The 15,215-nt window shown below is 60.0% G+C and overlaps 1 protein-coding gene across 2 annotated transcripts in view; it reads right to left on the bottom strand.

Moving 5' to 3' along the window:
* Nucleotides 1–481: 481 nt before the first annotated feature.
* TSPAN11 (tetraspanin 11) overlaps nucleotides 482–15,215 on the bottom strand; it is a 60,876-nt gene continuing 46,142 nt past the window's right edge. The window contains exons 4-8 of one of the 2 annotated variants that reach the window (XM_080810927.1): nucleotides 11,785–11,859; nucleotides 10,785–10,889; nucleotides 7,800–7,958; nucleotides 7,380–7,466; nucleotides 482–972 (exon numbers count right to left, since the gene is read on the bottom strand). In XM_080810927.1, the coding sequence (XP_080667053.1) occupies nucleotides 913–972; nucleotides 7,380–7,466; nucleotides 7,800–7,958; nucleotides 10,785–10,889; nucleotides 11,785–11,859 (486 nt within the window). In that variant the 3' untranslated portion in view covers nucleotides 482–912. Of the gene's footprint in view, nucleotides 973–5,833; nucleotides 6,308–7,379; nucleotides 7,467–7,799; nucleotides 7,959–10,784; nucleotides 10,890–11,784; nucleotides 11,860–15,215 lie in introns of those variants that run through there. The other variant, XM_080810926.1, reaches the window with a different exon arrangement.

The raw sequence follows: 15,215 nt of genomic DNA, 5'->3' as shown, positions 1-15,215 counted from the left end.
CTAATCAGGAAGGGTTTTTCACTCCCACTAACAGGAAGAGCTGGAGATCATTTTTAAAACCTGGCATTCCTGAGAATCAGGCCATAGAAAGGAGATCCCTGAGGGGCATATTACTGTGGACTGGGGCTCAAGGTCATGGTCTCCTGGGGGACTTCTCCCAGGGATGGCTTTTGGGCAGTGCCCAGGGTCCTGGGGCAGCATGTGCTCATGTGGTGGCCACTTTACCTGCCTTGGTCCCCTCCCTGGCTCTGCCACCAGCCATCTCTGCCTAACCCCAGCTCCAGGGTCCTAACTGCACACCTCTCCACTGCTGGGCACTACAGGAAGGCACCAGTGGCCCTGGAAGGGCACTCCCTTACAGGTGAGAAGGTGTGGGGGTGGGCACATCAAAGGGCCGGGTCTTCTGAGGGCAGAGCTGACCCTAACTGTCCCCACCCTAAGCATTTCCCAGTGGGGAGAGAAAAAGACACCAAGCAGGGATAAGAGGAGGGGTGCTCAGCACCAGTGGGGAGCTCACGTGCCCAATGCAAAAAGTCCCAGAGGGGCTGGAGTCTTCAGACCTTCATTCCAGTTTCCGGAGCTAGGAGGGAGCAGAGGCTCTGATTCTCACCCTCCTGCAGTCCACGGGCCCCCCACGGCTGGTGAGGGGCACTGACGGATGGGTTTCCCGCTCAGGGATCCTGGCAGTGAGCACTTGGAAGTGGAGGGAGGGAGCCAAGGGACCCTGGCCTGGCGGGGAGAACCACAGGGGTCAGGGTCTTGAGCACTTGGTAAGTCCAAAGGGGCTCGGCAAAGCGGAGGGGCTGTTTCTGGGAGTTTCTGGGCAAGCTGGGGCTGACTCCGCAGGCTTGGAGGGTGGGATCTGGGCCCCTGTCCTTGGGAAGGGCCGTCAGAGGGGGATGCAGTTGGCGGTTAGTAAAAATGCAGCTGGAGCCTCTGGTGTAGGCAGCAGGTGAGAACCATCCCGCAGATCTGCCGGGGGGAGAAAGCAGAGGGGCAGAGAGAAGTCAGAAGCCCAGGAAGCTGCTCTCCCAGGACTGCCCTGGGGCAGGCTGGTCCTGCTCGGGTGCACACGTGGGGGCCTTGACAAAGGGCAGATTCCAACTCGGGAGGCCTGGGGTAGGGCCGGGAGATTCTGCATTTCTAACAAGCCGTCGTCCACTACGGTGTGTGGCCGCCAGAGATGGTCTAATTTAATTAGATCCCGTAGGGTCTTCATTCCACTCCTCACGGCTGTCTGAAGCTGTTCTTCTCTAGGACAAATTCTGACTGTGTCTTGCTGCTCTCAGACTCCAGAGCAAAACTAAGGTTCGTAGTCAAATCTCTGATGTACAAAAGCCGCAGGGAAAACTGAGGGACATCCAGAGCTGTCACCAACCCGCCCTGGAAGTCAGCTTGCAATGTTGCCCGAGCCAGCCCCGGGACCCGGCCCGACAGCCCTTCGTCACATCCACTAGCTGAACAAGGAGGCATGAGACCGTCCTGCCCAAAGCCGGATAGTCCAGGAAAGTCACCGTCCCCCTGCAGGGCCTCACTTTGCTGATCTCTAAAATGCAGGACAAGAAGCTGGGGCTGTGTCAGACCCAGGAGTGGTCTTGCTGTGACAGTGGTCTTGCTGTGACAGTGATGCCATTCGATCCCGACTCCCTGCACACAGGGCAGAGGCACCATGAGGGCAGCCCCGTGACTCTCCTGTGGCGCGTGGGCAAAGGTGGACTTCCCTAGAGACGGGGAACACACCCCCCCCCATCGCTCCCAAATGTTTCCAATAGCTGCTGCTGACCGCATCTTGCCAGAGCACATCTGGGAGCACCTGGAGCTCTGACCAGTGGGAGGAAGGGAGGCTGATGGAGCCGCCTAGCTGCTCGCAAGCATCTGGCTCCTCCTTGCAAGGCTGGCTTAAGGAGGGGGCCCAGGAGGAGCACTGCTTCTCACCCCTTCTGCCGCACTCTCCATGCCTGCCTGGGAGGATGGTGGGGCCCCGTGAGCACAGCTTTCAGCTTTCAGACTCGGTACTCAGAGCTGTGCTGATCCACATCTAGACTTGGCGCCCCAAGCTGAAGGCGGCCTGCTAGGTCGTCTCCTCTCCCTCAGGCTTTAGCAGGGGCCATCACAGCCATGCCACCCAGGTGTCGTGAGGCACGCCCTCTTCCCTGTCCCACCTTGTGCTTTGATGGCTAATCTGTGTGGTTACTTGGATCTTTCTGGTTCTTGCTGAGAGGGAGGCCATATGGGAAGAGTTGTTCTAGCACAGACTTGTGGCCACATCTTCTACGATGTATGGTCCATGCCAGGGGCCTGGGGGAGTGGAGCTTCCTCCCAGGGAAGGCACATGAGCGGGGAGATGTATGGGCCAGAATCTTAACATGCGTGTCCACACACACCACCCCCACCCCCCGACACATGCAGAGGGGTCAAGGATGTACTCATCAACACACGCGTGCACACACATGAGCACCCTGATTCGTACAGAGGAGTACTGAATGCCCTCTGATCCCTGAGCGAGCCCGTGTCTCCTTCCTGATGGAGGACATGCAGAAACCTGCACCAGTGGCTTCAGGTGGCCAGCAGGATGAGCAGAGAAAATGTGGGACAAGTTGAGGGCAGAGGCAGGAAGGGTGGGGACTGGCTGGGGGGGCGTGACCCAGCCAGTGAGAGCAGGGCTGCATGGTGCACGGCGCCCTCTCCTGGCAACCTGCCTAGGTATAGCATTTGCCCCTGATGGGGCCATTTGAACAGGGAGGGGGTGTGCCTTCAGGTTCTTTTGAGGTTTGGGGGCCAACACCTGATTGATACCAAGGGCATCAAGAAAGGGCCAGGGAGGTCCCAGGAAGCCAATCCAATATGATCTTTCAGTTTCCCTTTTAATGACCTGCAGACTCCAATGTTGGCTGTCTTGTGAATTTTCCTGGCTCTGTGACATGTTCCAGTCTAGAACCTCGGGGTGGGAGTAGGGTAGTTTCTCTTTGGGGCTGTGGGACCTTGGGCACAGTTATATCCCTCTCTGAGCCCCAAAGCTCCCTTTATCAATAGGAAAACCTCCAGACTATTCACTGGTTGACAACCTACCCTGGAGAGATTCTTTAAAAACGAGGATGATAGGAACAACATCGCGGTTCCCGTCCCACACCCTGAGTCTTTGAGAGGCCAGAAAGTGGCTCTCCTGAGCCCTCAGGATAAAGTTCTCCCCCCCAAAGCAGCCAGCAGGGCTTTACAAATCCAGTTCCCTCACGCTACTACTCTTCCCTCTCTTGATTCTTCTTGTCAGACTCCTTCAAGATTTAATTAACTATCACTTCCTCCAGGAAGCCTTCCCTGACTGCCCATGACAGCTTATAGCCTCCTATGAGCTCCCCCAAACACCAAGTCTCACACTTGCACAGCACCCCTGACTGCAGGCAACAACCCATGTTCTATGTGTCCCCTCCCTTGAGTGAAAGCTTGCTGGGAGAAGGGGACACATCCTGCCCACTTGTGGGCAGGGCACTGGGCACCGAGCAACTCTCCCTTCAGCCTCCTCTGAGCAGCCTCTGTGTGGAGGCTTCCAGAGTGTGTGTGTGAGCAGGGCGGTAGGAAAGGGAGCTGAGCCACTACATCTTTTCAGGACAGAAGTTTCCCTGCCAGACTAGTCCACCTATAAGAGGGTAAGCTGGTGGCTGTGTGGCCGTGAGCCAGTGAGCACACCATGGGGCTGGGTGTCTTCAGAGGCATAGGAACAGGGTGGGCCCAGCGTTCTCTATCCCAGGTGCACACTGGGATCGCCTGCAGGGCTTTAAAGAATACCCATGGCCAGGCCTCATCCCAGACAGTTGGAGCCTGATCCCATACGGCCAGGGCTCACTGCACCTTCCAGAAGGAAGAGTCTGATTTGGAGGTACCTCAAGGCCCCAGTTATCCTTTTCCAGTCTGAAAATCCTGAGTCGTGAATCCCATGCCTGGGGTGGACAGAGGGGCCCTGCAGGGTCTTGCTGGAAGGAACAGGTGCATGCCCAGAATGCCCGGCTGCAGCGTGGGAGGGACGAGCTGCTCACCAAGGGCAGGGCGCCCCGCTGCAGTGTCCTGGCCAGACCCCCGGCTTTGCTGCACCTGCAGCCACACACAGCTTTGTGCTCCGCAGGGACTGCTGCTAGAAAATTCCCATTGTTAACAAATTCTCCTGTCTGTCTCCTTGTAAATTCTACCCGTGGCTCCTGTCTGTCCTCTGGTCCCTCCTGGGAACGTCCCCTTGCTCCCCCCCGCCCCAACTTGCCTTCGGGTGCTTAAGGACTTCAGTGATGGTGCCATCTTCTCCTGGCGCCTGACCTCTCCCACGTCTGACTTCCAGACGCCCCGTGGCTCCTGTCACTCACATGGGCCAGTGTTCTCAGCCTGGCTGCACACGGAACCCACCAGGGAGCTTTATAGGATGCTGGTGTCTGGGTGCCAAGCCCCAGATGGTGTGATTTGACGGTGCTGAGGTGTAGCCTGGCCAGTTCTAAAGCTTGCCAGGTGGCCCCCTTGTGCGGCCAAGGTTGAAGCCTGCGGCCACAGAGGCTCTGTGGAGATCCTGTGTCCCTCCAGCCCACCACCAGTATTAGTGTCTGGTCCACACCACCATGGGGCCACAAGACACACGTGGCCAAACCCCAAACAGCTGCATTTTCTGCTTGGCATTCACAGCGTTTACAAGACGTGCTTTGACCTTCTAGAATATTGCAGCCCATGAGTCTCACTGAGGTGGCATCCTTACCTAAAATCATGGAACCTTAGAGCCCCAACCCCTGCTTCAACCCGAGCAGCTCCTCCCCATGTCTCACCTAGGTGAGACTTCCACAGATTAGGAAAGACTGCCTCTTCACGGAAGGCTGAAAACGTCCGCTTCCTCCGTTTTATAGGTAAGGAACCCGAGGCTCAGAGAGGAAATGTGACTTCCTCAAGGTCACATACTAAGAGGGGAGGCCCTCTGACTTCATAGCAAGGTCTCCTCTGGTCCTGGAGACCAGGGAAGCAGGACACCGCCTTATCCTGAGCCTTGGGGGTCTTGGAAGGACCAGGCTGGGCATGGGTGGGGAAGGCGCCTGGCGCCTGCTCTGGTACACGAGGACTGGGAGCCCGGGCACAGGCCAGGCCTGAGCCCTTCCTCCCGGCTGGTGGTCAACCTGGGCTTGGGGAGCTTAGTTCCAGCATCAGCCAGCAGAGGGAGCTGTGACCGAGGCTTGGCTGCCTTAGCACCAGCAGTAGCCGGAAGGAGGGGAGAGGCTGGACCACGGTGGGGCCCACTGCGGAGGCCACAGGAAGCTCCTTCTGAGGGACGGCGAGCTGAGGGGGACCGAGATTTCATGGGGGTGTGTGTGAGGAGGAAGCCTCTGCAGGCCCGCCGGCAGCCTGCCCGACAAGATGGTCCCCTGGGCAGCATCTGCCTCCCCCCTTGTTTCACCTTGACGTTAGGCTTGGGGTACTGGCAGATCCCTCCCTGACCCGGGCCTCACTGGCCCTGTCCTCAGCTTCTACAGGCTCCCAAGGCCAGAGAGGTGGGGAAGAAAGGGGTGGAGAATGTGGGCCCGGCCTGGCCAGTGTTCACGCAGCACAGGTCCCACACACCTGAAGCAGAGAACAGGTTTCTGGAAACTTCAGTGGACCCAGGGATTGGAGCACACAGCAGCCCTCCCTCAGGCCCCGGCGGCAACTGCCCAGCTCAGTACGTGCGGCAGAAGGCCTGTGCTAGGGAAGTGCAGAGAGGGGGCGTCTGATGTCCCCCCTGGGGCTCCTGGCCTGCCTGCGAACCAGTGGGGGTGGAGGGGCAGGAAACAACTTTCTGAGAAGGCTTTTTCGAGAGACAATGTGCCCACGTGGAAATGAATCAAATAATGATGGATACCATTTATTGAACACCTGCTATCTGCTCAGCGATGAGCCAAGTGATTTACATATATATTGCTAATCCTCTCACCAAACTAGGGGTAATTAGCCCCATTTTACAAATGAAGACCTGAGGCCCAGAGATGGAATAACCAGCCCCGGGTTGCCGGGTGCCCCCCTCCAGTGGGTAGAGCCCCATGGGCGAGGCTGCTGCTAGATCCCCCGGGCGCACAGGCGGACGTGGCCAGGCCGCGCGGTGATCTGGGAGGAGCCCCACCCCGGCAGGTTCTCCACGCCAGCTGCTGCTACAGCCCCGGCTTTGCTTTCCATGGAACTCTCTGCTGGGGCGGGGTGGTGGGGTGCTGGAAGGAGCTGGGGAAAGCAAAAGACCAAGAGCCAGGAGACCTGGGTGCCTGTTCAGGATGTGACACCTTCGGGAAGTCTTTCCTCTGGGTCTCAACTTTCTGATCTGTAAAATGGGAGAATGCGGACACTTGCCGGGCGCGGGTCTCAGGATGCGGCGGGGATCCGATGACAGAAAGTACCTGAGACCGCTCCGAGGTCTACAGTTAGCTGGACAACAGCCGCGTGCACTTACGGGGAGGCTTTCATGTGTGCCAGGCACATCGAGTGGGTCACATTCATTACCTCGTTCTGATCTAGGGACATGATGCCCATTTTGTGGAGGAAGCTGTGGTGGGGCAGGGATGTAAGGGCACTGAGGGGCACAGGACCAGAGGCAGGGTTGGCCCCAGGGCCTCTGATGCCCCAGCCACTGCTCTCACCCGTCCCCTGTTCAGTGCCTGTGGTCCTAGGAGCAGGAAGTGTCGGGCAGCCTGGAACTCCCTCTAGCACCTGCTGGGCCCTTGCCCCCTGTGTCTGCCCCACCCCAGGGTGCCCCTCCTGACTCCCCTCTATGGACCCTGGACTGGAGCCACTGCGAGAGCACCACTGACATCCTGGGGGGTAGCGGGGGGCCAGATGGAGCCCTGAGACAGCAGATGGCCTAGCTCAGAGCGGAGACATTGGGTGTGCACAGGAAGCACACATCCATTAGTACATGTGCGTGTACGTGCACACACACACAGGGACGAGTGCATGTACATGCACATATACACACGTGCACAAGCACACCTATACGCATATCCATGCATACAACCCCACATACGCTAAGATGCATGCGGACAGCCCGCGGCCCACACACACCCCAGCAGGCTGTGCATACACGCCCACGTGCACACACATGGTGCAGGCACATACCTGAGCCCACACGCACGCACAATCCTCCCAGGTCTCTTACAAGTTCAAGAGGGCCCCCGGGGCCCCCAGGCATTTTCCTTCATCTTTTCTAGGGAAAAGAGTGACTATGTGATTCACCCTTGGCTGCCGAGGGAAGGTGGGGAGAGGAGGAAGGGAGGGGAGAGCAGGGCAGCACAGGGGTGTGCAGAGGGTAGGTGATTTGCAATCCCTGCCAGTGGGAGAGGGGTTCCCAGATCTTCTAGACAACCCCCTGTCCCAAGTCCAACCCCCCCGAAACTCACCTGCAGACAGGCCACCCCGATGCCCACCGCCCCCATGAGCAGCAGGTGGTCAGCCAGGAACTGTTCTAGCTTCGTGATGCAACCTCCCTGTAAAGTAAGGGCAGGTGACACAGGGTGGCCCAGAAGCCGGCGAGGCCGGGGAGGGGAGGGCTGGCAGGGGAGCTGCAGTCCACCCAGCTGAAGGCAGGCCAGAGGCTTAAATGGCCTGGTCCAGCCTTTCAGTTGCCCACAGGCTTTGCGGGTGATCCAGAGGCCCGCCATGATGTCTCAGAAATCCCCAGGGCTTTGTGCAGACCATTGAGGGCCTCTTCTTGCCTCAAGGCCAGTGTGTAAGTGTGTCCCGCTCCCCCGGTCCCCGTGTCCCCGTCCCTCACCGGTGGGGGCGGGGGCTCCTGGATGGCCGGGACCTTGGGCACTTACCTCCACCTTGTAGATGTTGGAGGGATGGGCCCGCTGGCCACAGCGTGTCACCACCGTCTTGCAGCAGCTGTCCGGCACCCGGCGGCCCTCGGCCTCCCGAGACAGGATGTAGGCGCTGTGCTGCCAGTCGGCAGAGCTGTTACTCCCACAGCACTTGAACTGGAGGGAGAGACAGAGACTGGGGGCAAAGAGCGCACATGGGGTCCCTCCAGCCCCTCCATGGCGGGGCCGCAGGACACATTATTTGGATATTAACCCAACCCCTCTTTGTTCTCCCTGTGAGTTTTCCTGTGCCTATTTTGAGCAAGGAGCTGGTCTCTTTGGGGCCCTTCTCTCCCTGCAGGTACAGAAGCCAGCTGAGAGACCCCTTCTGGCCACCCAAGTCTTGTAAGGAGATGACGCCGGGGGTCCTGAGGGCGGGGAGGGTCTGTGAGAAGATGCGTGGGGAGTAGAAGCAGGTGAGGGCTGTATATTCCTGGGCAGAGCCCAGGGCAGGGCCAAGACCATACAGTGGCAGGAGGGAAGGTCTCCTGGTCACCCAGGGGGCAGGAACCCAGCCTTGCTAGAGGATCCTGGACCCTCATTGAAACCCTGAAGCCTCAGAGCCCTCAGACCTGCAAGGACACAGAGGGTCCCAGAGCCCCAGAGCAGGCAGATCAGTGCTGGCTGGGGGGCTCCAGAGCAGGAAAGCGCCCTCCTGGACTCCGGTGACACACGAGACAATTGCTTCTCTCTTGCCCTTCTGAGAGGAGGAGCGGAGACCCCAAGTCCCCATGTGAGCCACAGAGCCAGCTGTTTTGAGGCCATCTCTGGTGTGTTGGCAGCAGGCAGGGTGAGAGGTACCCTTAGTTACCAAGCATGTGCTAGGCGCCTACTGTGTGCCAGGAGTGAGGCTAGCTGGGGCTCACGTGAACCATGTGGTTCCCGGCTTTCTGACGCGTCTCGGTGGCTTACTAGGAGAGACCCGGGGAGACAGGGGGGCTGAGTAGCTCTGAGGAGTAGGGGTGAGCGGCTCTACTCATGGGCCCGGAAGGGCATAGGTAGAGGAGGAGCCCCGAGGAGTCAGGCAGGACAGAAGGGCACACGGAGCCGGGAATGGCAGGGGGTGTGCCGGAAGTCATGCGGGATTATACTTCTACGTGTCCCCTGCACAGGTGACTCAGCCTCTCTGGGCTTCCATTTTGTCACCTGTCAACGGGGCTAATGATGTATCCCCACGCCGGGTTGTGTGAGGGCCAGGAGAGGTGGTTTTGGGAAGCCCAGAGAAGAGAGACCTGCAGGGCTGAGCCATCAGGAAGAGACTCCCTCTCGTGATGCTCCTTTCCTGAGTACAGGTGTGCGGGTGCCATGGACATAGCCGGGCGCAGCCCACAGCCCAGTTGCTGGCCCTGGCCTCAAGCCACCGCCTTCTTGGGGCTGTCTTCTCAGGCCTAGGCTGCAGGTCGGGGCCCAAGTTCCCTCATGCCCCCGGGTTATGGCTGTGGCTGGCACGTGTGGGGCGAGGCCCCATGTTCTGGTGCCCATGGAGGCCCTGGGCGGTGGCAGACGCTGGCTCCCAGTGGTGCCCTTCCTCATGCTGTTCTCCACTCTCTGGCTGCCCCTCCTGTCCTCCCCACAGAGGCAAACCCAGGCCTTCCTTTCTGGTTCCCCCAGTTGGCCTCCCCAGCTCTTTCCTCCACTCTGAGGGGCCTCCCAGCCTAGTGCTGGCTGCCCGTGCCTGCTGTGTGCGGGGCTCCGGGCAGAAGGCCGCGAGGGCAGGGATTCAGGCTCAGTTTCTCATGAGGGAGGCCGCACAAGTGCAGACTGAGCTCAGACAGGGCTGACCAGCAGGGTGTGTGTGGGCTGAGCGTGTGGGTGTGGGTGTACCTGTGTGCACACGGGGGCCCTTAGCCACTAGAGCAGAGCCCAAGAGACGCCTCTGTGCAGAGCCAGTCTTGGGGAAATGAGGCAGGTGTCTCCCCCACTGAACTGAGATCCCCTAGCGCTCCGAGCCCCAGTAACCTCTGCTCTGCCGACTTCCCCAGTATTCCTGGCAAAAAGCCCTAGGCCTCAGGCCCAGGGAGGGGTCTGTAGTGACAGAGGTGGCAGGCTAAGGCTAGGGGTGGGTTGGCAGGGAGAAGGGTGACCAGAGCGGGCAGGTAGAGCTTCTTCAAATTCGCAGACCCCAAACCATCAGGATCCTGGAGCCACACTGTCCCACAGAACTTTCTACAATGATGGAAAGGCCTTTTACTTTTACTTTTACTGTGCTGCCCAATTTGGTGCCACTAACCATGTAAAGGTTATTGGGCACGGGAGTGTGGCTAACTGAGGAGCTGACGTTTATATTAAATTTAAATGTGCACAGCCACACACGGCTAGCGGCCACCCTACAGCCCAGAGAAGGTCTGAGCTCCACCTGCCCCTGCTCTATCCCTGGCAGGACCCCGGGCCTCACTGGAGGGATTTGCTGAGCCTCTCCTTGGAAAGACCCCCTTTCTGTCCCGAGGCTCACCACTGGGAAGCTCTTACAGTGGCCTGACTGCCTGTTACAGATCCCACCTGAGGGACCTCGGCTCTGCTCCCAGAGGAGGAAGCAGGCAGCACTGCCGTGGAAGGAGCCCAGATCCCTGGCCAGGGGGAGGGTCCTTCCCCTCACACAGCTAGTTGGCTGCCCACAGGGGCCCAGCAGGGAAAGGCAGCAGGGGTGGGGCTTGGAGGAAGCAGTGAAGGGGGGCTGTGGGGCTGGGGGGCTGCGGTGGGGGGGCGGGCACAGGAGGGGGCAGGACAGGGTGTGGGCTTAGTACACACTTTTCATGGCGGTACAGACTTCTGCAGATGTGATCATACTGAACGCCCAACATGCCCGATGAGGCCGCACCTTAGAGACAAGTAAAGCTCAGAGAAGGTAAGTAACCGGCGCAGGGTCACACAGACAGGAAGAGACAGAGTGGGGATCTGGACCCACGTGTGCACAGCCTTCAAGCTGGCGGGGCGGGTGCTTACGTCCTGCTGGAGACGGTCTACGGACATTGTGATGTCCGCGGCTCCGGGCTGCCTGTAGTTCTCAGCCAGAGTCCGGGCCAGGTGCTGCTTTAGTTCGTCGCTGAGCTGGAGAGCGGAAAGGGAAGGCGGCATCAGCAGAACCGCTCGCGCCCGTCTTGCTCCCCAAGCCCACCCCGAGCCAGGCCAGCTCATTCCCAAGCACCGGGCATGCTGAGCGGTGTGAGAGCGGAGGGGTCCCAGTGTAACGGGAGCGTCCATAGGAGACAGCACGGGACACGGGGTTCCTGGAGAGAGGGTGCATAAGCTGGGGCCCTGAAGTAAGGCCAGGGAGGTGATGGGCAGAGCTGCGATGTGGGCTGGGGAGGGGCCGGCTCAAAGCCAGTGGGAGGGCAATGATCCTGGGCCCCGGGGAGGGGGAAGTTTAAAATCCTTTTTTCATTTGATGATGAGGTGATACTCAAAATATTTACAGTTGTTACCCTGTGGGAAGCCATCGGTTGTACGGGTGCTGGCTTAAAATAACTGGTGCGGTCATCTGTCTCACCCCGGTCATGGTCTTGAACCCCTGACTCCCAGCACCCGGTGGGAAGGCACCTGACTAGCCACTTTGTCCTTGACCGACGCAGGTAGGCGAGGCCTGGAGTGGTCTTCATAGTCCGGCAGGCAGCCCTGGCCCCAGCCTTGGTCCTTGGATGCCTGCCAGCTGGTTTCGTCCTCCATCTCTGCTTTGGAGGGGAGACAGCCCACCCCACCTCCCATGGGGCGTCCCCACTCTCTGACTCCCACGCTCAACACATCAGCATCCCCAGATGGGGCAGAGAATTGCTGGAAGTGGGACAAGAAGGAGGACCCGATGTGCCGAGGACTGATAGGGCCCAGGAGACAAGACCCCCCTGGGGTGTCACTGCCCTAGCTCCCCCATTCCTGTTCACCCCGCCCCATGCTGTCGCCTCTGGGGTAGGGGGGCTGATGGGGAACCCAGCAAGACACTTGCACTCACCCTCTGATAGTACAGGTGGGCCAGGACCCCCGCCACCAGCTCAACCAGGAAGATCACCAGCAATAGGCAGAAATACTAGGAGAAAGGAGTGAAGGTGGTCACCACAAGGATCAGGCCCCAGTAGGCAGATGGTGCTCCCTACAACAAACGTCTCCCCCAAGCAGTGAGGGGGGTGGGGACCCCATCACTCATATCATCTTCCTCCTCTTCCCAACAGCTCTGGGTAGACTCGCCTTTCCCAGCTGCTGGCATGGAGCTCCCCACTCACCCCTTCACCCACTGGTCTACTGTCAGTTCCTTAGTTCACCCACCCATCCAGTGCTCATTGAAAAGCCACTACATGCTGGATATCCTAAGGAAGACAGTCATAGCCCTCAAAGTTATGGGTCCGCGGGGGGGGGGGGCACAGATAAGTAAGTGATTACAATGCTGTGTTACAAACGTTACAAGGGGGCAAGCCCCAGAAAAGATGGGCGGTCCTAGGTGGAGGAAGGCAGTCAAAGAAGGCTTCCTGGAGGAGGTGACAACTGAATGGCATCTCTAAGGAGGAGCTTCCAGGTGAAGAAGGCAGGAAGCATGTGCCAGGCAGAGGCGAGAGCATGTGCAAAGCCTGGAGAGTGCAGAGGGAAGTGGAGGGAGCAGAAGGGGCTGGGCAGCCACCAAGGCTCAGGAAATTGCAAAAGGCACCTGCCCGGGGAAAGGTATTGGGCCCTTCATGGCCCTGCAGTGGGTTCTAAATTCTGGTTGCCACCACTGCCTGGCCTTGTCCAGGCTCGGGGCTGCTCTGCACACTTCCTTGCCTGTGGGCTGGTTTCCTGGCTGTGCTTTTGGCTGTGACCTTTCCTGTCTCTGCGAGGCAGGAGGCTCTGGGACACTGTTCCATCCTGGGGTGTTCTTGCAGGGGCAAACAGGTCAGACATGTGTGTTAGGCCCATGTGGCTAGGAGGGGACAGGGAGGGGCTCCAGGCAGGGGAGAGGGGACAAAGGGAGGAGGAGAGGAGGAGTAGCAGGGGAGCACTGCTGCCTGAAATGGGAGTCCTCTGTGGCAGCCCAACAGCAACCCTGCCCCGTGCATAATGGTTGGCGACACCTCCTTCTCCCCCAGGCACCACCTGTCAGCCTGGCCATGGTCACTGGGATCCCTGGATTGCAGGACACACGCAGCCTCTGAAGGAGCCCTGAAACTCCAGGCCTCCTCCAAGTAGGGGAAGGAATGCCGGCAGGAGGGGACGTGATGAGAAGGCAGCTGGCAGGGTGGGGGCTGTTGGGCCAGTTGGGGGGTGATGTGAGTCCATGGGCCCAGAGGCCTTGCCTGACTATCTCCCAGAGCCCAGCATGGAGCCTGGCAGGGGCAGGACTTAAACACAGAGGGAGGAGAGGATATTTCTTTTCACGAAGAACATTCCATTCAGGAGCAAGTTAAGTCAAGTTAAGTCAACTGCGCACCTCACCCACGGCCATTTTACTGAGCCCACGGTCTCTCGGGCTCAGAACTGCCCACCACCAGGGGTGAGGGAAGCATTCCAGGCTCTGAATGCTGGTGGCAGGCCTGCCCTTAAGGCAATAATCCAAAAGGAGGTCCCTGGTACCTCCTCCCCTACCTACCCCGGGCTCCGTGCCGCCCCAGGAAAGGTCTCTCGCCTGCATGTCCTTGCTCGGTCCATCCCCCGCCAGGATCAGGCACCCCCCGGCCACCTCTAGGCTGGTGCGGTGGAGTGTGGGACACAGCAGCCTTATCAGCCCTGTGCGGCCTCTGGATGGAGGCTCAGGCTGTCTACAAGCTCCTGGGCACCTGGGGTGAGGTCTAGAAATGGGGGAGGAAGCCGCAGGCCCACGGGGGCATATTTCCTGAGCTTCGGGGGTTTCTCACACCCTGGGCAGAGGTCTGCTGAAGGAAGGCCCTGTGTGCCTGGGGGCAAGGGAAAGTGTGGGGTGCTGTGCAGGTCAGCAGGCAGGGGCTGATGAGAGGCCTGTGGATGGGCCCTCTCTGCCTGAGGAGGTCTGGAAACCTGAAGAATGGCGGTGGAACATCAGGGGACTCTGGTGAGCGTCGGGCTCTGCCACCTGCAGGCTCTGGGAGACACGGGTCTGGCGTCCCAAAGAGAACACGTGGCTCTGAGAGTCGGGCGAACTGGGTTTTGGCCTCCTCAAGTCCTGCACACGGTGCAGCACCCAGGGCCACACGCGGTGGCCGTACCTGTGGGACCGAGCCTGTGGATGGGGAGAACGGCCCCTTCGATGTCCTGTCCACCCCGAGCAGCTAGAAGGACCCAGTGGGAGGAAATTAGGCTTCACGGTGGTCCAACCTGCTTCCTGCTCCCAGAGCTTGTGGGTGACAGACAGCCCGAGGGGAGCCAGACTTGTCAGCCAGTGGCAGGCCCGGCGGCCTGGGCCAGGCTGTTCCTGTCCTGGGACAGCCCAGAGCGGCACTGACATCCGGCAGCTCCTCTCGGACTCGGCTGCCCTTCCTGCTCACTCCAAACTGCCTCCCACAGTCCCCTGAGCCCAGCGCTCGGAGGCTACCCCCCTCCTGCCACACAGGACCTTGCGTACAGGGACCACCAGTCGGCGGCTCCCAGGCTCCCTGCTGCACCCCCAGCTGCCCTCTGGGACATGGGAGGCAGAGCCGAGGGAGCCCGTAACTGAACAGGACCACGCTGGCCGCTGGCAGCAAGGAGGACAGCATCTTGGCATCTGGCCGCTTTCCCTCTGTGGGGGTGGGAGAGGCTCCTCTCCCTCTCACTGCTCATGATCCCTGGTCACGGGGGACTGTCAGCCGAGAGTCATGCTGGATGGTGTCATGAAGACTCGGCAGTGGCATGCCACTCCCCGGGGAAGTCGCTGGCACCGCTGGTGCTGACGCTGCGCTGGGAAGGGGGTGACGGGAAGGGAGAGACCTGAACCACATCCCTGACGTCACGGCAGCCTGCACTAGTACATGCCAGCCCCTCAAACCTCTTGGGAGGCATCACACGGGCTACCCCACCGGACGGAGTTGTCAGGAGTGGGGACAGGGCTCCCTCCCGCCCAGGAGCCCCAGCCGCTCAGAGGCCCTTGGGGTTTCGGGGGACCGGCAGCAGGCTGCCAGGGAGAGGACAGGCTGGGTGGCTGGCAGGCATGGGCACGGGCCCCGGGCAGCGGCTTCTGTGGCAGGAGAGCAGCAGGTGCGTGACTCACCTACTCGGGGGAGGCCATGAATCACGGCTCCCAGGAGGCAGGCAAAGGTTCATGCTCGCTGGGATCCTCCCGCACGGAGGGTCCTGGAGGCTCTGCCTCTGGAGCTGGCGGGCTGGAGCCCTGGGGAGTGGGGCCAGGCTAGTGGGGGTTTGCCACGCGAGGCCATGAGCTGTGACAGATGCCTTGCCTTTGCTACTTCACCTCCCACTGTTACCAAGCCTCCCTGACCCCCTCAGTGTGCTGCATCACCCCAG

The sequence above is a fragment of the Martes martes genome (assembly GCF_963455335.1).
Source record: "Martes martes genome assembly, chromosome: 8".
NCBI lineage: Eukaryota > Metazoa > Chordata > Mammalia > Carnivora > Mustelidae > Martes > Martes martes.
The sequence above is the reverse complement of the archived record's forward strand: the minus strand, read 5'-3'. Positions and strand labels throughout refer to the sequence as shown.